A 23,519-nucleotide genomic window follows, 5' to 3' on the forward strand; every position below is an offset into this window, starting at 1 on the left:
GTGTCCAAAAGCAATGCATTCCCAGTAGACTGTCTATAGCTAATTTCCCCAATCATGACTTCTGTATTGGGATTTTAATTACTTACCTCATTTACAGGAAGGTGACAAGCAGGTTGGTAGCTGTCTGCTAAGCATTACCTTAGCTAATTTGAGTCATTTTACTAGACTACTTGTGATGGAGGTGCACTTTGAAGCATATGTGTGACAAATAATATGGCCATCTTCTCTCCAGTTTTTATTGATAAAATTCTAATGTTTTAAGTATTACTTATCAGTAATTAACAGGCATCTGTGTCTGTTCAGACAATAATACAGATCATGGATGCTAACCTAGCTTGCTAGTATTAGCTGATAAGCTAACTCTCTACCCTGTCAGCCACATAAGACGAAACCCTCAATGATAAAACAACAGTCACCTCAATTTGTATTGTAAAGGCCCTACAATAATAGAGAGAAAACCCTAGCAATTAGATGACCCCGTGTGAGCAAGCGCTTGGCAATAGTGGAAAGGAAAAACTCCCTTTTAACAGGAAGAAACATCTGGCAGAACCAGGCTTAGGGAAGGGCAGCCATATGCCCCTACCAGTTGGAGGTGAAGGGAGGGAGACAGGATAAAAGACACACAAACTTGTAAATCATATCTGAGGTACAGTAAAAGAAGATAGAAAACAAATAAATATAAATAATGAACATGACAAAGTAATGATTGTTAAGTTAATGGAATACGTTTCTTTTTAGTCTAGTGTAATCTTTAGTACTTTCTTTGTATGCATGTGTTACATGCATATCATTTTAATATCTTTGGCCTCACCAATCACAATTTAAACAATCAATGGTGGGTTTTAAATCAGATTTTTTTTCTCTTTATTGGAATGAAAATCACACATGGGAAAACAAAGTGAATCTTAAAAACTGAGACTAGAGTGCAGTACGACTCCCTGATGGCAGCATTACGACATGTTGCCAGCTGGCTATGACAGGGTGCCACCCAGACATGTCACAGTGCTGTCCTGTGTCTCTAACCCCAGCCAAGACACACACGCAACACTTAACACAAGACACACACACACACACACACACACACACACGCACTATATCCCCTCGAGGCCATCACTCACCCGTCATTCTTTGATGCCTTGTAGACCAATCAGGCACTGTCTCATGAGACGCAGTGTCACACATTTAAGGATGCATGACAAAGTGCTCCTTGATTTCCCAGTGGCCACAGTCTGCAGCCTGCTCACGGTTCTGAACACGCACGAACATGCGCGCACAACCGCAGTGTGCTCGCACACCGCAACATGCTTTCATATGTGATAGAGGATATATGTCAAAGGGCATTACGTCAGCAGTAGGTGGCATGCTTGGAGTTTGGACTCGAAGGCAGTGTCCTGAATCCATTCAAAGCTGTTAAAGATGGAGGGAGACAAGCAGACTTGTCAATACGTGAAGCCAGATGACAGGATGCTTGTCATTTAAATACTGATTTAAATCAAGTTACCTAAGAAAGTAATTTCTTATGCAAACTTCTGGGCCAGTTGGAAACTGAAGTGCTTTTCTCATGTGCTGTACATCCTAGCTTTAATGTAGCAAACAAAGATATTCGATCATAGAGAAAATAATGCAGCTTTATGCCTGTATAAGGCCATATGCTCTCATCCAGCTGTTTTGGATTGGACCCCAATTCATCTGGCAGCAGGGGAACAGCCACAGGCCACCAGCACAACCATGTAATGTAGTGAAGCCTTCTTTTATTTTGGCATTTGAAATAAGGAAAAACTCTGTCGTTGACCTGTGTTCTCTCCCCTTCTCCTTTGTGTTTTTCTCTGTCTTCCTCTTACTTTAGTCTCCTGTGTATATTGCATTGAGCCAGACTAAATGATGGGGCCTGTGAGGTATCGCTGAATGGTTTCCCTATTAGAATATAGACAGAGAAAGAAATTAGTAATAGCAGTAGTCTGTTTGAGCTGTGTGGGTCTCAAAGTTCTCTCCGCATGACCCATAAAAAACAGTGATTTTGTTCAGGGAAAAAAGCATTTTGGACCCATTACTCAAGCCATTGTGGTTGTGCACTCATATGAAACAAGACATAGAGGGTGGGGGTAAAGGCACGGAAAGGTATAGCACCAAAGCTCAATTGCAAACATAGCTTTTATGCTGGATGAAAGCCGAACTTCAATTGGTGAGAGCTTTCAGGGCCCTGCGTATGGGTTGCATTGAAGGAAGGCATACAGTAATGTTACAAAGCCATTTGTGCCACACTTTTGCACAATTACAGCCTTTTCTCTAAAAATGTGTTGTTTATAATAGGTGACCGTGGCAACAATTGCATCGGAGTAGCTTTGAAGCTGGGAGCACTGTAGAGAGTCAAGGCACAATGTGACGCACGCGACAGCGAAGAAGAGCTTAATCCTTATAAACCCAAAAGCGAATCAACATTTAACCTGCACTGTGTCGTGTTCATGAAAATACTAAATAATGCATGTTAATGGCTTTTGTTTTTCAGTCGTGAAATGTGTATGTGCATGTGTGTTTGAGGGAGGCTATCACATGGTCTGGCCATTTTAAAATGAGCGTAAAGCGCAGATAAGCAAAGCCCTCTATTAATCACAACCAATTACCGTGTTCTTACGCTGACGGGGGCCACAATAGTCTGACGTTTTGACGTTATCTGCTGTCAATTTACCCCTCTTTTTGGGGCAGCTCTATAAAATAAGAATTGTTTGTAAGGACATAAATCACTTTATCAAACTGTATGTTTTGGGATTGGTTTGGAAAACCAGGTGTATTTTGGTATCCTTTTTAATCAAAAATACACACATCCACGATTTTCCTTTTTGAGTTTGATGGATTAGCTTTTCTGCCGAATTCCATGGATGACATCCTGGAGTAGAAATCCAGGTGTGCGGATCCTTTTATATGGGTCCCCCCCCTATTTTCTCTGGAATCTGGTGGTGACTCGGTGGGTAATATCCCATGAAAATGGTGTGTATAAGAAAGAAGGAGAGAGGGAGAGGAGAGGGAACAGGGGTGTATGATTGTTTTTAAACAACAGTGGTTCAAATAGGGCTTTGCTGGTATTTGGGATATTGCATAAACTGAATATTTGTCTCCTCAACTTTATGTTGCTTTTTTCAGAAGGTTTTGATAGTTATTTCTGTACAATAGCTATTGTAACCCCTTTTATTATATTTAATAGACTACTCTTAGTCACCTAGTAGCTAAAATAAAATATTCTGCCACTCTTAACATGATGACTTCTGCTACCAATTTGCCAGGGAGGTGAAAAGTTCAAGTGGCATCGATTGGCCTAAAGCCACGGGGCCATATGTCCACCAAGTATTTGTAGGTCTCCAACTGGCTGTTATATATGTCTAATGATGACCTTAATGAAGGCACATACGGACAGCAATAAAATTGTTTTAAATACTAAAAGTGCTTTTAGAATTTTGACCTTTTTAAGTTGAAATGGTTGACAGCATCTTCCTCCAAATACAGGATTCATCACCTCCTGGCTATCCATCCTTCAGTCACCTCATCTTTCTCTCTCTGCTTTGATTTCTTTTTACCATCTCATCCTCTCTTTAATGGGTTTCCATCCACAGGTGCAGTGCTCAGGTGCACTGCAGACAAAGCCGAAGGGAGAGTGAGCGGAAATGCTATGACTACATCTATTTATCTGCTGTCTGTGGGCATTCAGCAAACTCTGTGCTTTTTTTTTTCTTACATGCAAGGCATGACCACTGAAAGTGAAAGTACCTGCAGCCGTGTTCCGCCTGACCTCAGGTGTGATGGCCTGTCAGGAAGCGGCATGGAACACCTGGATAGGAGCCCCAGGCAGCCAAAACTACTATCTCTCCCATGTCTTACTGCTGTCTGAATCAGCTATTTGTTGTTTTGTCTTTTCACTCTGGATTAGAGCCAGCAGAGAACACACGAATGGTTTGAACTCGTCTCTTTGTGTGGCACCTCCTGCATTCTGGGACTGACTTACAACTCGCTTGTGTCCTCCAGTACATTATCAGTAGATATATTTGAAAGCGCGCACATACATATACATCATAAATATGTAGGAATCTCTGCTGACTTAACTTCTGTTTCTAACACAGCTGCCCACAAATATACCTTTTCATACTCTTTACACCTAGAGAAGATCACTATCCTGAGGATTTATAGATAGCAATAGACATTTCTTGCATTGCCCTGGATGAGATGTCAGAATTGATGGCATGCAGACTTTTATTACCTGGTATGGTGTATGTAATTAGTTTAAATATATGGGGTTGGACACGCATGGTAAAGGCTACATTTCTCACCCCGGCTGGATTTATTGGCCACACTCCGCTCTCTAAGGTCTCCTCTAATGCACTCATTTGCATGGGGGCATATGTAGCTGATGGGTGGGTTACTGTTACATCAACTGCTAAGCACAATGACTTGGGCCAGCTCATGAATAGCTTGGTTCAGTGGCTGGCAGCGGCCTGGCTCACCAACTGCCTATTAGCTATGATATGAAAGCTGCCTGGCAAGTGTGAGATTGATACTTGACACTTCGAACAAAGCTCATTGTCATTGTAATTACTATATGTTGAGTCTTAATTTCATGGTCGTCCATATTGCCAGCATGATAGGGCTGTCTGTTACTTACATCTTCAGTAACAGCTGTCTATTCAGCTAGTGTATCCATCCGCCTTTCATATGTTCAACAGTCTCAGAAACAACGACTTCATAATGACTATAATCACTTCAGATGTAATTATAATGCATTGCCATTTGTTCAATTAAACAGTATTTTTTTTTTTTGAAGAAACATACCACTTTTTTTCCTCCTCCAGATGTCCAATCAAGTGTAAATCACAGATAAACTAATACCAGGGGACTATATGTGTTATGACCCGTTCACTGAATAGTCTTTAAAAGGAATCACTTTATACCAGTTACTCTGTCATTTGCTGGAGGGTCCATCCCATCTGTCTGTTAAGGACAAGCTGATAATGAAGTGCACTTGATGAAGTAAGTTGATAACGAGAGTGAGGCGGCCAGCAGTAATGACAGTGTAGAAGTTGAGACAGTGGCAGTAGCCTGCAGTGTTGGATGTTACTGTTCAGACTTTACTGACCTTCACAGATTCCAGTTTCCCATCCGACGCCCATAATCAGATTGAATTACTGAGGAGGTGTGCGTGCTTGTGCATTTTGTGTAAGTGCGTGTGCTTGCAAATATGGCAGGATGATCTCATTCACCAAGGTCTCCCCCTTCCTCCTTTAGGGGGGAACAAAAATAATCTTGCAAAGAGGGCTGTTCACTTTCACATGCATTCACGCACGCATACCCGCCTCCGACTCCGAGGCCAGGCAATTGGCTTGGAGCAGCCGAACCATGTTACTCTGCACACACGGAAACACATAAAACCTCACACTCCCATTTACTTGAACCTGGCTACTTGCCTGTGCATCGGGACAAATGCTGTAAAGCCTCCACTGGGATGTGGGATGAATAGCAAAGCTATTTGTCTAGTATCTACTCATCCTCTCTCTCTCTCTCTCTCTCTCTCTCTCTCTCTCTCTCTCTCTCTCTCTCTCTCTCGCTCTCTCTCTCTCTCCCCCTTTCTCTCTTTCCATCTGCCTGTCTTTTTTCTTTCTCTTTTAAACACGTGCAGTTTGTTCTTCCCCTCGTAATCTTTTTTTTTTCACCTACCATCGTCATACCCAACTACTACATGCTCACCAACCGCCTGTTCCACCCTTCTTCCACCCCCTCCAGGCTAGGACACACCATAGAAGGGTCTGCTGAAGACAGGGCCCATTGACAGGCTAGAGTGGCAGTAACTTATTGTCTATTGATGGAGTGTGACAAATCATGTGGGAACGCAGGGGTGCATGGCAGTGAGAGCCGGGGTGTTGAGTACGTGAGCGTGCCTGCATGTGTACTTCATTTCAGATGTGTGTGTGTACCCGCATGTGCTTAGGCGTTTTTGTGTCTATGGCTCCGTGTGTGTTTGTGCGTAACGTCTTAGTGTGGGGCAGGCGGGCATAGCCGGGACCCTTCACAGCTCATTTAGCCCAAATGGGGCCACCTGGGTGGTGAGGGAGCTCAGCAGGGCGGCCCTGGCTTCTGGAGCCCCGCTGACAGCCCCCAAATATAGGGGCTTCGTCGGCCTATTAATCAACACAGCCACTCTGACAAATCACCACAACTGTGACCTAATGAGAGGGGAGACTGGAATGAGGAAAAGTAAAGAGGTTGAGACATGATGGAGGAGGTGGAGGGGGCACCACCAGGAATACATGCACAAAGGTAGAGAGGCTCTGAGCATGGAGGCTAAAATGTGACAGAGAAAGTGGAGAGTTAATGAAAAGGAAATGAAAGAAGGAGTAGGTTGATATTACGACTCTATGCACAGGCCATGGGGTAAGTTATGAGGTAATAAGGGTAGAATACTAACACAGTTGTCATCCGTGGCTGATCTTCAGCTTCAGCTCTCCAGCCATACCCACAAGAAACCAGCTGATTCGTTATGAAAGCCCAAATCATGCACTTCAAAATGTAGCAGAGTGGATTAGCAAGCACCCCCTCAGCTCCACCAATTCTCTGTCGCTGGAAAACAAATTAGGCCTCGAATGCTTCCTAGACACTTTTTTCCTTTGCAGATGCTTCAGAGCAAATTAGAGGTGAGAAGAAGACGTTTGATTTTGAAAGCAAACAACATTGATGTATGTCTTCTTCTCCGGTTCCCACCCTGAGGTGAGCTAGCATCTAATCTCTCCACTACCAATCTCAGGTCCAAATCACATTAGCCGGGATCAGAGGTGAAACTGGAGCTTTTCAACAGCAGCCTGTTCTCACTAATGAACCCCCATGGCCATCCACTGCATATTACAGCCACACTGAGTGAGGGGGAGAAAGTTTTGCAATAATCATTATGTAATTGCACAATGCCTCGGTTTCCATTGCCCTGACATTTCGAAAGCTCGATAGCAATATCTTTATGCTTTTCTGTAGGGAATATGTTTGAAATGGCTGAAGTGTATATGATTGATGGTTTTCTGAGGCTAAACAATCTACTTATTGTAATTATATAGTGCAGTGTCTGTCTGTAGTTTATACTATACAATATTACTTTATTTGCAATGAATTTTTGTGCCGTGGTCCCAGAATGACTCGGCTGACATTGGTTGCATTGCTTCAAGTGACCCAGCAGTTAAATCACTCAATGGAGGAAATAGAAAGAGAGAAACACCGCTCACCTACAGGCAACACCAACATCACTGTGCACACACACACACACACACACACACACACACACACACACACACACACACACACACACACACACACACACACACCATACTTCTTCTTCCTTTCTCTCACATTGTAGAAAATCCATGTCAAACCTACATTAAGGACTAAGCTTAACCTTTTTCCTTTTTTTCTGTTCATTAATATGCTGCCTGACACTGAACACTTAAGTGAATATTCAAAAGCAGCACCCTCTTATTGACTTGTATCTGTCTGTTGTGCTGTCCAGCTATGGGATCTATGTGATATACTAAGCCTCAACCTGTCTGATCCATTGACTGGCCCAGGATGGAAGGGCTGTAGAAAGAATGCACAACTGCATGCTCCTCCCATCCATTACCTAGGTTTGTTGTGTTACTGCTACTACTGTTAAGTCTGTAGAACAGATAGAGCCATCTTGTTAGGTATGGACATACCATTTGCTCTCAGTTCACCTCTTTTAAGGTGTTATAAATTGTGTGTAAATACTTTTTTTCTGCTAGAGGTGACTAGATAAGGAACTTTTCCAATTGATAAGGTCCATTAGTTGTGTATTGTATGTGTTTTTTTCTTTTCTAAAGAAATAACAAGATTAGATGCCACTTAAGTGTGTCGCTTAATTATAGATGTTTAAATTTAATTGTATAGAAACCAATGTATGCAGTTTATAACAGCATTTCTAGTCTGTGCTAGCTTGCACGGGCTGTTTCTAGGTGGATCTAAACACATTAAATGCCACAATGAAAAACTGGAGATTTGCTTTCTGCTTTTAAATCAGTAATAGCTGGAGCTTGTACTTGTTTTCATAACTGGCGGATGGTGTTTCAGATGTTTCCTTTGTTTGCTTTTTTAAATTACTGCTTTATTTGTTATACTTAGTTGAAAGATAAATATGCTTATGAATCAAAATCCACTGATTATAAGGATTACATCTGTTTTCTGATCGAGAGTGCTGCTGGACAATCACTGTACCACCACCCTCAGCAGCTGCAGCTATGTAATGCACAATGCTCATTGAATGCAAATGTATGAATGTATGGTGAAATGTGTACTCTCGCACTAACTTCTTAACTTTATTTACTGCCTGTCTGGTATTTTTACTTGTCTCTTGTTTGACTCTATATTAATATTGCCCTAAATAACATTATCTAATGTTAGCTAATGTTATCTTTGATCAAAACATTCATAACAAAAACAAGTATAACTGCAAGTAGCAATTTGGGGTCCAAGCAGTTAATTCACCATAATAACTCGCTGGGATCATGTTTGCACTGATAGGAAACACATAGTTTTTGGTTATTACTTCGAATGTAAGTGGTTAATAATATATTGGTCAACCTTAGAAAGTGCTGCTGAGTCCGTATGCTGTTGCCAGAAAAACAGGAAGTTGCAATATGATTTCCCTTGCTAACCAGGTCTTTAAAAAGATAAAATTGATAAAAATCCAACATGGCAGTTGTGTGAATTATACAGTCAGTGGGCCGACATGAAAAGCTTGCATTGGAAAAGCCCATGTTACCAGACATGAGAATTATTTGTTTAAGACAAACAAATCATCAGCCAAGACACCTTTTATACTCTCTAGCTGTCAAAGACGCAACATTTTGTTCCAAATGAAGTCATAGTACTAACTTGGCTTGTGAACCCATTGACAAATATAAGTAAAATGCACAGTAAACAAATAAAAAATTGTGCATGTTGCTGAAAATTACTACAAATTGGCTTGAAAGGTTCTGACCCACTGCCCTAATAGCCTTAATCTAACAAAGAGCCTCATATAAGAATATTTCAGAAATAGGTAAATCCTTTTTTTTTTTTTTCAAAAGTAGCATACAACAAATGATTCTCAGGGTCAGTTGTGTTCACAATCAGTTTTATTTTGAAAGGGAAATCTGGACATTCACTGGACAGTTATCTTTTATCAATTGGGCTCAATTGGACCTTGCATAGACTTTGTTATAAGGGGCTGGCAAGGTTCAAGGTCTGATCTGACTGATTCAAACATTTTCATCCACAGGGCTCAGTGCTGCAGAGCGCATGTGAATACGGCTTAAATTGTGGGGAACATTGCTGGAGACAGAACTTTTATCTGCATTTATGACAAAAGAGAAACAGCAGCTGATGTTGTTAACATATGGTGTTATTGAAGGCCACTTTCATAAAGTAACATGCATATCAGTGCCTTTCCACCTCCCTTTATGACACTTACTGTGGCACTGATGTGCTTAGTGTTTTTTTTTTAGTGCACATTAGATCTTTAAATAACATTGGACTGTGTAATACGTGTCAATAACATAAACTTCTAAATATGATACAGGAAAAGGGTTTTTTAAAAAGTACTAATCAACATGTCATGCTTGTGTTCTACCTTTTTTGTTGGATGTGTGCCTTCAACCAGATCATGAGCGATGATGTTACCCTGCTCTTTTCATAGAATTTGACAATGTTTGTATTTTGTTTGTAAGAAAAGCAACACTGCCAGAGGGCTGTGTGTATGTATGCTCTCCTGAGCTGACAATAGACCTTTACAGCATCAAATCCCTACAAGGTGAGGAACAACTTAAAAACGTCTTTATCTCTTTCACACTGCTGTTGGCAGCAAGAAAGAGAAAGAAAAAACCGAGAGAGGGAGCATTATAATTTTATTATAAGGATAGACGGGGTAAAATAGAGCACATGCGATAAGGATCTGGAGATTAGGATGGAACCGAACAATAAATTATGCAAAGTGTTTGAAAAACATACAGCTGTAATTAAGTGGCATTTGATTTTAAATGAGGTGACAGCGAGGATTTATTTATCTCTTTAACCCCCTAAAACTGCCATTAGCATGGTGGAAAATGAACTGTTTGAAATGGTAAGAGAACAAGGCCCTGATCTGATAGACAATGGCAGAGCACCCCCAGCCAAAGACTAATACGTACACACACACACACACACACACACACACACACACACACACACACACACACACACCATAGGAAAGTGAGATCAGTGTTTGCCTGGACTAATCGGTTCATTGCAGGCCCAGTGAAACCACAGGAGTCCATATCTAATAATGTCATTATGAATGCAGCCTGGATACCTGTATTTACAGTATGGCCTTTAGTGAGAATTTACACCTACACCTAATTTCCCCACACTTAAAAGCAAAGGTATCATATTTGCTGACACAAGGACGTGGGATGATTTATTTTGTGCTTTTTCAGTTGTTTCTCAGAATAACCTGTTCCCTGGTAAAAATTCACTAAATCTTACACTTAGACTGTTTATACAGTCAAAAAAAGGAAAGTACACTTTTACTACTTAAAATTAAGATTAAAATTAAGAGTGTAAGTAGCAGATAAGTGTTGGTGCACTTGATTAATTGATCATCAATAAGTGTGACCACTTCTATAAAAGCAGAGGTTTTGGCAGTTTGCAGGTATGTGCTAACACAATGGCATATTCTTCCCAGGAATGGATGTCCCAGGAAATTTCCCAGTAAAGGTCAGACCTTGTAGTGCCCAGAGAAATTGCAAAAAAAACCAAACCCCAAGCACTACTTATCAGACATACATCTAAGGTCATGACAGTGCACATAGAAAAAAAAAACTGAACAAGTGTGGCAAGTTTGGAAGCCTCTTCTCTCTAAAAAGAACATGGCAGCACAGTTTAGCTTTGCAAAGGTGCATCTAAACAAACCAAAAGACTTCTGGGACAACATGCTTTGGACAGACGAGACCAGAGTGGAGATGTTTGATGGAGAATATCAGCACAAATACCTCATATCAACTGTCATGCGAGGTGACGGAGGGGTGATGAGTTTGTTTGCAGCCAAAGAACCTGGGCATCTTATAAGCATAGGGCTGACCATGAACTCCTCTGTATATTAGCATATTTCAGAATCAGTGTGATTCAGCTTGGCTGAAACTTGGTTGTGCAACAGCAACAATGAACCCAAGAAAGAGCACCAGAAAATCTACAACAGAATGGGTATAAAAAAAAAGCTGCAATGGTCCAGTTAAAGTCCAGACCTAAACCGGATTGAAAGGTAGCAGAAGCTTAAGAGTGTTGCGCATAAATGGATGCCTCCAAACTTGAATGAACTGAAGCAACATTGTAAACAGAACCGGGCCAAAATTCCTCCACAACAGTGTGAGAGACTGATAAAGTCATACAAAAAACAACTACTGCATAGAGTCCTGTGAAAAGGTTCTTTTTCACATTAAGCAGAGGGTGGCTCCTGCTGTTTCAAAAAGAAGCTCAATTATGGAAGTCTACATTATCTATGATCTCAGTGGTTTCACTAGTTTATGTCTTACTGATTTTATAAATGATCGTCCCTATTTAATCAAAAGACGATAAACCTATTTTTAAAGTCTACTTTAGGGTGTTACAATATGAGTATGCGATGACTTCTGGTCTCTGGTCACATCCACCCTTCACTCATCTTGTCTAGTTTCAAAACACAAAGACATTTTTATTTAACCTTCATTTATACAGGTAGTCCCATTGAGACGCAATGACTCCATGAAATATTGATCTCTCTATATAGAAATGATATATCATTGCATGAAAAAAAATAAATGTGAAGTAACACTGACGGGTTTTGGTGTTCTTCAGTACATTTTTAAAAGGCTCAGTTAGAGGCTCGACTATGAATAGGTAACATTTTTAGGTACCTTTGTTATATTGTATCTCCTTTATTATCCTTGAAGTTGTACTTGATTCTAATGTGCTTCCAGAAACTTTTGTTTTATTCCAGTGTTTCTTCCTTTTGTGTGACTCGGTGTCTCACCATTAAATCACTTATACTAACAACTCAACAGCCATGACACAGTCTTTCAACAGTAGAATATGCTGAAATGTGCAATTCACATATGGCTGTAAAAATTATGTATGTATGTATGTATGTATGTATTGCTGGGTTTGAACAGAAGTTTTGCCACATCAGTGTTTGAGAACGAGGCCTTTATATGTAAGCAAGCTGCAGTTTCACAACCCTCAATGCTCCTTTGTAGATTTTGCAGTTCATATATGCAAAAGTGACAGCGTATTGAATAAGTAATATAGTGTTTCCTGGTAACACACTGGGGTGAAAAAGCAACAGACAACATTTTCTTTTCTTTCCTCTGTAGACTGTTCAGTGGGGGCTTCAGTGTGACTGAATGCTTGATTTCTGTGTTTGTGCCTGCGTGTGAAGAGGGTAAAAACTACTGACTTTTTATCTGAATCATCTTCTGTTCATTAATTTATGGGTCATATTTTATGCATTTGGTGATGAGGTTTAACGGAGCAGACCCAAATCCAGACTCGTGACACTGAAGCAGATTGCGTGCTTTGATAATTACTCTTGAACGGAATCAAAGAGTGTGCAGATTTTGTTGTGACAGAGAAGTTTGGACTGGAGCACCAAAGGTTCAAGTGGACTGTAGAGAAAGACTGATGGTGCCAGTAAGAGTGGCGTGTTTGTTGTGGTGGGCTGCATGGCAAGGCAGAGAATGGAGGACATTGTGATTCTTTGTATGCAACAGGTGCACTAAGACTGAAACGAATGAACTTGTTACATGATTTTCCAGGGGAATAGACACTGAATGTAACTATTAAGAACTTTAAAAGACAATAATCATGGAAAGCAGCTAAGAGGAGTCTGGAGCTGACATCTGCACAGGCATGTGCTAGAACTTTTGCATGGTGTTTTACCATTATCGTAATCCACATTTTCTTTTTGGATTTCTTTTTGACTGTTGTTGTTGTCACATTAGTTAAGTGTGCATTGATTTGTGTGTGCTGTGTGTTATCAAATGCCTATCTTTGTCTATCATCCTTCTACTTGTCATTTTTTTTAATCTCCCTGATCATGTTTACATCATGTCTCGCTTTGCCTCATTAAAGCAGACACATTTTTGATCCAAGAGACACATTGACACCATGGAGCTGTTAACAGGTACCTGCATATCTGTCACGCTGAATGGATGCCTCACTGACCTACCATATGACTTTGTCTCCCTTTGTTTCGGCAGTGACATGCAAGAGGATAGGATGTGGCCATGAGGTGTATGAGGCAGATATGCATAGGCTGTCTTTAATCCATTTACTCACAACTCTTAACAATGTGAAATTACGATCAAGTAAAAAGGGAGCGCTGTATTTGGAGTCAGTTTTCAGTTCATCGTTGAAATAATACCCCATGTGGTGGGAAGTTTGTGAAGCTGTGTCAGAAAGTCAGACACATGACATCGGCGAAAGGAGCCCAGGTGGTTGGCTTCCCTAATGAAGGGCCTTGCTGTAATGATTTACTGTGGCAAGTATGAGAGGTCTCACACACACACACACACACACACACACACACACACACACACACACACACACACACACACACACACACACACACAAAGGCATATACACATGCTCACACTTCTCAGTGTTACAACTTCCTCTGGGGTGCTGTTTAAGTGAAAGGTGCCAGCCTGCTCAGCCAAGCTCCTAACAAGAGCCAAACAGTTGGGAGACTAAGGAGGAAGAAAAGGAGTTAGAGGCAAGGTACTGTTAAAAAAAAGGAAAAGGTGTGGGTCAGAATGGAAGATAAGAGGAGCAAAGAGCTGTCAACCTTCTGGGACACATGCAGAGCTCAGTGTCTGTGTGAAGCAGTCAGCTAGTGGTTGCACTGACCAGCAGACACTTGTGTAGACTTGGCTGGTGCTTGCTTATTTGCTGTTGTCCTTGCTGTATATAATAATGCATTTGCAAGGAGCAAGAATTCTAACTTGGACATCACTCCGCAGAGCACAAACAAGGTCCCTCACCTTTTGTCTCCTGGAGCAAAATAGATCTTACCCACAGAGGCACAGTGAGCCTGTTTGAGGAAGGTACCAAACTGTACATTTAGACTAGCACTCACAGTCACAGTGTGGTGGACAAGCAGCCTAATGATGTCTGAAATACCAGAACAACTGCTATGATATGCTGTGATAATTGCTACCCTCCTGTCCGCAGTACAAATAACTGTGGAATCGGTAGGCAAACACATTAATATGGAAATGTCTACATTAATTTGGAGCATGGTCTAAATTATTCAGTAATTAAGCCACTGCAAATTTACTCAAACTTTCCCCTGGATAACTGGAGAGAACAGAGCTTGAAACTGCCATGCAGTGGGGATTTGAAATATGTGGTCACATGATGTATAGTCTTATTTCTCCAAATAATAAAGTGCTGTCTTGCAGGAACACAAAATAGGCCATTAAACACACACGCGGTGATGTATACACAACCCAAACCATAAGAATTATTTTACTAAACAAATATCGTTGGTCATTACTATACATTGTTCTTATAGCAAATACAGACGCCTCTGCCGCCACAATAATCGCCACCAGCACTGCACGTTTGAACTAAGTAACTTTCCTGTAATAGACACTTTTTTTAACAACTCAGCAGCACGCAAAAGCAGTTTAAAAAACATTTTCTTAATCATTGAACTGATATTGGGGAAATATGGAGGCCGCTCTGTTCAATCTGTTCGTTGAGTGTGAAACTGGAGCAGTTAGTTCAGTCTAACACAAACACCGAACACAGTAGGCAGTAGCTACCCTGAGTTTGTGCAAAGATAACAAAATCTGCCTGGAAGCAGCTCGAAAACTCATTAATAATCATTTCATATCTAATTTGTTTAACACAGAACTTAGATTTAAAAATAGAAAATTGTTGGGAAGATTTGTGTGGCTCGTCCCCCGAGGGCGAGTGAGATTCACCCCGAGTTCTTTCGGGCTCTGGAAGTTTTAAGGCTGATCTGGTTGATACGGCTTTGCTTTTTACAAATGGTCCTGTTACCTTCATCAACTTCAAGCTCACTTTAGGTTTCCAGGTGAATCTGAAGAGGTGGGGATGAGAATTAGCACCTCCCAATCTTAGGCTGTGGTTCTCAACAAAGTTTGATTGCCAACTCTAGGTTGGGGAATAGTGGCTTCCTCAAGTGGCAGAGTTCAAGTAACTTGTAGATACAAGTGAAAGATATGAGCTCTGGAAAGCTGTTTGGGTTGAACTCTAGAGATAGGGTCGCCCAGGTCATTTTGGAGAGGTATTATGTCTCTTGACTGTGTAAAAACACATCAAGGTCTCAGCAGAAGAAGTGGAGGAGATGGTTAGTGAAGGAGATCTGCGCAACCATGGATGGATGGATGCATGTATGCAAGCAGAACTCGTCAGAAAATATCATAAAATAAAAGTACTTGATCTCTTCTGCTCTATATTTAGAAACTTCAATTTGAGAAAAATACTTTTTTATGCTGATCTTATTTGTGTTTTGATTTGGAGCTGTAGACGATCGTGTGTTTGAAATGTCATATATGTGTGTTCCTGTATGTGTGTATCCATGCCCTTGAGTCTGGGTGTGTGTCTGTGCTTGTCATCTTGTGTGTGGATGAGGGCCTTCACAGATTTGCCCAAAGCCCTGTTGTCTGTGACCATCAAATGCAAGGTGTGTAGAGGGTGAAAGACACGGTTTGACATGCCGTGACTGTGTTTGAACTACATGTTCATATAGTCATACACGTATAAACACACACATTTAAAAATGTAAAAAAGTCTAAACATTAAAAAAAAGAAAGTTATTCAAATTTGAGTCATTCTCTCTTTTACTTTTAAATGTCTGAACTCAAAATTGTCCTCACAAGGCTAGAAAGTACACTAACTAAATTAAGTTGAGTTTTGAGTTAGATGAGATTTACAGGCCATCTTCCAAAGTATTATAATGTAAAGACTGTTTATATTTTTGGTCTGTATTATGTAGAGCGTCTGAAAAGTACAGTCTGCTATTTCGTGTTTACTTGGAAATGGATTCGTTTTGATATTTTTATTCTTTGGTATTTTTGTCCTTGTTGCATTAGTGAGCATCTTGTAGCTTTTGAATGGACATCACTTTGTATTGAGATGGATCTCAGGTAGGGTCTAATACTGAGTGGCATCACCGCACCATGCGGACATACTGTAGATCTGACACTAAGTTGATCTGACAATAGAATGGATCAGTGTAGTGGCTAGTAAGTCAGATGGTAGAGCATAATCCTTTCTGTCAAGTCTCTGTCTCGTCAATATTCAAATGCCGCCAGCTGTCCAATGGCTGTCAGTTACAATCTCCCTCTGGCTTATGGCCTAGCTAAGGCACATATCTAAATTGAATTGGATGTTTGCTTCTCAATGGAAATCGAGTCAAAGAAACGACCCCCCTGGCCTGTATTGTGAACTTGCCAGTTACACCCGCTGATCTAGTTTTCTTATGTACAACGTCCATTACCAACTACTAACATGTCTTTGTTGTTATACCTCTATGGCCTTGCTCTTAGTTTCCATACAGTGGCTGTTTGTCTTCTCTCAGGTTGTGTGTCCAGGAACAGTTTCATTGAATGTGATCTAAGGGAATAAAACACTCTAACACTTCTTGTCACCCCTTAGAAGTACTTTGTGTTCTCTTCCATAATGATGTGTTCCCATCCACTCTACTTCCCAAACACTGTCTTTGGAGCTACAAAAATGAAACCAGGTTCAAGAGAATAACATGAGATGACATGGACTTTACTTGGCTGCACTGGATCCAAATAAGTCGCACACTCTGTTGTATACATCCTTATGTGCTGTACATTTCATCCACTGACCTCACCTCTACCCCTAACCTTTGAAAACCTCGCCTTAAGTTCTGACATCAACAAGAAGTAGCAACTTAAATTTCGAAATCCTGTTCTGGTCAGGTAGATAGAAAGGTTCATCCATCTTTGCTGACTTCAGCTTACACTTGGCAGACGATTCACTCGCAGCTGCCTGGGAGCTTGATTTTTAGTTCTTTCTCAGGTTTTGAAACATCATTATTTCTAATTTTTCAAGAGACATTAGGTGAAGCTGAATCTTTTGTTGTGACTGCCAGAGTGTAGCTCATAACCTGACTACAAAGATCCAAAGAGAAGATATAACAGGTCAGCAGGATATTACAAGGATGGTACAAGTTTTCTGAAATGTTATGTTTACATATGCAAATCAGGTATTATCTATCTAACTTTGCACTCTGTCTGTTTTTTTAGAATAGAAATTAGAATATTAGATGAAAGTAGATTCAAAAGTCTTTTTCTGTTTTGTGGCTACATTAAAGGTTTTTACAGAGAGGATTTTGGATGTCTGTTTTTATCACTCCAGCATGCCAACAGCCAAAAAAAAGTCATTTTTTGCCATGTTTTTCACAATTAAACAATTCTATTAATGAGGCTTTGAATAATGTAGGAATAAACCCCTCAGAATACAGAAATAAATAAAAATAAAGAAACTGATATTTGTAAATTCTACTGGTTGTAGGGATTTGGGGTTCAGACGATGAGAGATTATAAAAAAAAAAAAGTATTTTTTTGACAAATAAAATTCACAAGTAACTAAAACAACAAACTAGATATTAGCATTAAAATGTGTAAGTTGGTTACTTACATTAAGAAATTTTTTTGGTATTGCAAATTTTCATATTTGTTATGCTTAAATGTACAAATTGGTTCTCGTCTCGATAAAGATGCTCTAATTTCTATAAATTTATAAAATAATTACCTAAATGAGTCCTAAATTCTGCATAGTTTCTTTCCACCAGTCTGCACGAAACCAAAATCTCAACATTAACCAAGGCTTCAAAACAGAACGAAAAAATAAAAGTGGTGTTTGCCTCTGATTTCTTCCCTAAAATGAATGCAGAGTTCACAAGAATAAAAATAAAAGAGGGAGAGAAATGAAGGACATTAACCATAGCCTCTCTCCCCATGTCTTTGTGTCTCTCTCTTGTTCAGTGCCTCTCTTCCTACTTCTGACACATGTCGCCCTGGCATGCATGGAAAGGCCTGACCTTTGGAAAGTTTAGCACTTTAAATATTTAGGCTTGGGTTATGATGGATCCTCCAGGCCCTGCAGCAATGTGCAAAGCCTCTGATTAGGGCTGCTGTCAGAGTCATTTAGCTGAGTGTCTGGCTCTCGGTGGCGCTCTCTGTTTGACAGGCAAGCCTTTTAAACAAACAGAGGTCCCAGTGGCAAAGCAGACAGGGCACCCTGTGCAGCACAAACACCCAACGCTCTGAGAGAAACCACTCAGCCCGCTGACAGCTGCAAAAGAAACCACTGCCCACTGTCTGTTGTGATCTTTAAGGCACGCTGTCTTTTTGCTCACTCACTTTCTTTCAAATAGTCTGTACTTGTAGCCCTGCCTCTATTATCCTGTTGCTGATCATTTCTTCTTCCTTGCTTTTTTCCCCTCCGCTCTTTCCTCCACAGCAATATTTTTTTCCTGACAGTTTACATCTGTTTTTTGTTATCCGCTCTAGAAGGCAGAGCCTTGCTGGAGTCGAACATCAAAGTTTCATCTGCGTTGTGTTTTGAGTAAGATTTATTAAGTTGATCGCCTGATGATCTCTGGGAAAGGCTTATGCTCTTAATTTGTTGAACATCACTACTCATTATCAGCTGAAATTTAGAATAGATGCTTTCTGTCTTGTGCCTGCATCATCCCATGATTAGGACAGCTTACATCGATGTTCACATTGAAATATATCTGAGCCAGCCTTTTCATCTCACTCTGAGACAATCTCCCGTGGCATCAATCCTGTAAATATATGAGTCTTAATATGTGTGTCCTATTCTGTATTCAGAGGAAGAGCTAAGTCAGCAGCTCCAGTATTAATACATGAGAAATGAGCAGAGCCCATAAGAATTAAAGGGTAAGACTCCCCTTATTAAGATGTAAATTCCGGGGGAAAACTTGCCGAAATGAGGATACAGAGAAGTTACTGTCAACTTTAGCCTACTTATGCATTTCTAAGAGGAATTGTTGTGTTGTAGTTGAAATTAGATACACACAGCAAAGCACCTTGTGCGTTTTTTTTCACTCATTTTCAGCACAAGATCAACCCGCCTCAACTAATATCCAACCAATACTTTATGGAACAATTTACACTTTTGGCAACATTATCTAGTGACAGTTTACATGGCAACTAACACGGTAATGCCGTGCGTGTGTGTTTATGTGCATGCGGGTGTACGTGTGTTTTTCTTTCTTTTTTTTATACCTCTCTCTACCTCTGCTTCTCTCTCATTTCAAATTTGCACTTAACACCTTGCTGGGGAAAGGCTTCTCATTCATCAACAGTGTTTGTCCCAGTGACAAGCAGGGCGCCTCCTGCATATCAATATCAGCTAAGACAATGCTGAGCCTGTAACCTTCAGCTAAATGTCATTCTGCTTAATCCTATTTGAAAATTAAACATTGAAAAACCTTTAGCGTACCTTCCTGTCTTCCTTCCTCCCTCGCTCCCTCCTTTATTGGCTGCCATTCCTCCAGCTTTCCGTTTCCCCCCTCTCACTCCCGTGCTGCTTTTGTTTTGCACACTATGTGACATTTGCATTGTTTTGTTTGTGCGTTTGTATCTTATGAACGTTATTCGGTGGAGCTGATTTTAATTTGATGTCAGCGAAAAAAGAAAAAAAAAATGCAGGGATAACTTACCCATTTGTTCTGTTTTCATATACGTTCCACTAGCCCTGCGAAGGCTGCAAAGAGAGATTGAGGGAAAAATTACATGGGAACAGAGGAATCCGTGACCAAAGTTGTACATGGAGGGACTACGCCGCTGTTGAGCGGAAATGTTTCTGCCAAAGCATATTTGCATAAACAGATCGTCTCCTTACAGACGGTAAATATTACGCTGACAGCGGCTGCAGCGTCTGAATTGTCCAGTCTGTACAACAGAGTCTGAAGCTTCATCATAGTGCACCCAGAGACTCATCTTTTGCTATCTATGTAATGAACATAGTATGTTTTACCCCCTCTTCTTCTTCACACGCATGCGCAGAGCACAGCTTTATATAGCATATGATATAGTTCACGTTTGATGATATCGTGAGAAATCGAAAAGACGGGAAGGATGAAAGGAGACTCTGAGATTGCAATGAAAATGCAATCATTTGCAGTTAGACAGATATTCTTGTTTGGATGGAGTGTGATGCGGCAGCTCAAAGGCAGCCCTTCAGCCAGCTCTCCATATGGATTTGATTGACCACAGTCACTCGTCAAGGGATTCAATTGAAATACTGCGAGTGAATTACAAAGTGACTGCCCTTGATGTCTTCATATTGAAGCGCTCCACTCTGTAGCTTGAAGAATTATAAAAATGCGATGAGGAGACATACTGTATAAGCAATAAAACAAAATCGAGAATAAACATGATACATCAAATAATCTCTCCCGCTAAAAATTAGTCACCCAAACAAGGAAGGTTTGGCAGATGTAATGCTAGCGCTTAGCCACAGTAAGAATCCAACTGACAGAAAGGGAATATATATGTATACTTGAGTATTTCTTACAGTGTCCTCTGAGTTTTCATTCTCTTTGTGTGGATACCCAAGAGTGTATGTTTACACGAGTGCAAAAGTGTATGTCTAACAGCGTGTCACAGTAGCAGAAAGTGCCGTGATACAGACCCACACAGCATGAAAAAAGAATGAGAAGAAGGCTCCCATGTGAGAAGCTAAAGCATGAAAGTGTGGTTTGTAGATCCTCGGTGGTGTGCAGCATGCACGCGAAATCAGCCGATTTGCAGCCATTGTCCAGACTTGCATAAAAATAAACAATTCAACAAACACTTGTTGAAAAGATGCTGAAGATGACTTTGTCAGATGTCTACACAAAGGTTGTTTTGCTTGAAATATACAAAAGGCACACTTTTATATCTAAATTTAGTTCAAGGGTGAAACTTTTAACACCACTGGAAACTCCATAGACGACCAACAGATTTGAAGCCATCAGACCTCATTCAGCAAAGTGAAACAATTCTCATGGAAAGCAATATTTGCATGCAGATATATGTAAATCATGTAAACATTTTTACAAATATAAGAAGAAAAAATCTAAACTTTAGCATTTCAAGCAAGCTTAACATCAGCTTAACATTTGTATCTCTAAATTGCTCAGTAGGTAAACCTAAATCGATCAATTGTTTATATTGGGTTGAATTCAAGCCTTTGTTACAGCCCCAAAACACCTCTCATTTTTCAATTCAGACTCAAAAGGGTGTTTAGTTTTGTTTTTTAAAGGCCATCATCAGTCAGCCAGGTTGAGCTCAGAAAACAGTGTTCATGGTCCTCGGAGAGCACATTCAGCAGGTTTTAATGTTTGTTTGTTTTAACTTTGACAAGTATTAAAATGGCTGATGTTGTGCGCTTTGGTGCTCTTCAGGTGGGAGATGCAGGAGGGTGCACAGCTGGAAGATGGAGAGAAAGCGATGGTGGAGGAACTTGAGAAAGCTTTTTTGGGTTGCTGCTGCACCCCAGGACCACAGAACCCCCCTGAAGCTGATGAGACACCCGGAAAGCAGGCCCAGGGGAAAACACAACCATCTGCATCTGATGAAGGTTCTACCCCGTAACAGCCCACGCCGATGGATTTTTATTATTGTTTTTTTTTTTTTTTTTTTTATCACGTTGTAAAATATTTTTCTTGTAATATGCACTTGGAGCTCTCAAGGTATTACAGTGTGTATATATGTGGGGATGTGTGTTTGCACATTTGTAGGTGTAATTGGGTTTGCACATGTACTGAATTCTGCAAATTTGCATATGTGTGTGCATGAGAAAATGAGAGAGAGAGAGGGCAAGAAACAAAAAAGTGTGTGAGAGATGGTGCCTCCCTCTTTATACACATACCTCAGACAAACTCTCTGTGCTTTTCTGTGCTGCATCAGATGCATTTCATCTTTTTAGAGCACGCCGACAGAAATCAGTTCTGGGGAAATGGAGAGCCTGGATTTGTTTGCCTGGGACAAGATGGGACTGTGTGATCATTGTAGGTAGTTGAAGTTTTTTTTTTCCTTCCTTTTTTTTGAGACAGTGAGTGTAAAGACACTGATGTCAGCATACTTTCTCCTGGTTCCTGAAAGAAAACATCAATTTATTATGGTTGGGAAGCGAGATGAAGTATGTTTTGATAACAATGTGTCCTCCAAATCTGTCTGTCTATGAAATATCTGTCAGTATTTTCCCCATAAACTGCGTAACACAATTGTTCACTGTTTTTTTCCCATATATGTCCATATTTTGTTACTTATGAGATGGAGACTGATTTTTTTAGAATTAAAAATGAAAACAAAGGCATAATCCTACCTCACCTGTGAATATTCTCCTTCTTTACATACAACCTGTATATAATATGTGATCTCTTTGAATCAGTGATTTATAATCTTTGTGATTATGATATTAGTATTATGTTTTGGAGTACATATGTGTCCCCAATTATACCTGATGTTCAAAAAAAGAGATTTATCAACTCAAATTCTGTTCTTTTTATCTATAAGAGTGCAATTTCAGCTCACAAAGACTGCTACACACCCCAGTGTCTTTGAAACAGGAGGAAACCATTTCCTGTTGCAAAAAACATGTTTCTTTTTACCCTTAACTAGATTATTGATGCAAATGTAGCAGGGTTACAATCATCAAACCACTTAGAGAATACAAAAGACAACAAAATCTTCAGCAATTTATTTCTGCTTTTGTCACACACAAAAAAGGGCTAAACAAGAAGAAAACAACATTCTTCTTTCTTTTTTTTTTTAAATTTACTGTATTTAATGCACCAACAAAACAGTTTTATTATTGTTTTGCAGAAAAAAATATATATATTTAGCTAGCCAAATACATATTTTTTTTTGATAACTGCTTTCTGCTCTCTGTTTTTCGAGCGCCTGTTCACTTATTAAATATGTATTTCCACTAGATTCAAGTGATAGACTCAGAAGACAAGTCTCAATGAAAGTGACAGTTAATTCACAACAAAGTATTATGAAAAAACAAAACAAAACATGTTTTATAATGCATATTTAGTTGGGGATTACCACACCTACATAATCCTTTTAGAATCCCTGATGTCTTGATTGCATGTGTAGAAAGAATGAGCCGTTGCAGCATTTTTAGTTTTGAATTGATTACTCTCAGTCTCGTGCATTTTCCACTGTAAATGCTCACCATAGAATCTTTGTTTGCATGCTCATCCGTGTGTTTTCATCAACATGTGGTGAGCAACATGAAGAATATCTTTGAGCTAGAGCCGTACTATATATGTTTGTTCCTTATGTCAACTCCCAGCTCCTCTTTGGCTTTCAATTTCTAAACTGATGATGCATTTGTTAGACATTTCCGTCCCTCATGCCCATACGTGTGGTCTACTGCAAGCACAGACTGTCCATCTCCCTTGT

At 40.1% G+C, this 23,519-nt stretch overlaps 1 protein-coding gene across 1 annotated transcript in view; it reads left to right on the top strand.

Moving 5' to 3' along the window:
- Window positions 1-22,455, top strand: part of kiaa0825 (KIAA0825 ortholog) — a 119,834-nt gene extending 97,379 nt beyond the window's left edge. Inside the window, exon 23 of the mRNA XM_085425259.1 lies at window positions 21,509-22,455. Within this exon, the coding sequence (XP_085281385.1) occupies window positions 21,509-21,698 (190 nt within the window). The 3' untranslated portion in view covers window positions 21,699-22,455. The remainder of the gene's footprint in view (window positions 1-21,508) is intronic.
- The last annotated feature ends 1,064 nt before the right edge of the window (window positions 22,456-23,519 follow it).

Source organism: Rhamphochromis longiceps, linkage group LG12, assembly GCF_057381845.1.
Source record: "Rhamphochromis longiceps isolate RC_006_pf linkage group LG12, R_longiceps_female_GT1.1, whole genome shotgun sequence".
NCBI lineage: Eukaryota > Metazoa > Chordata > Actinopteri > Cichliformes > Cichlidae > Rhamphochromis > Rhamphochromis longiceps.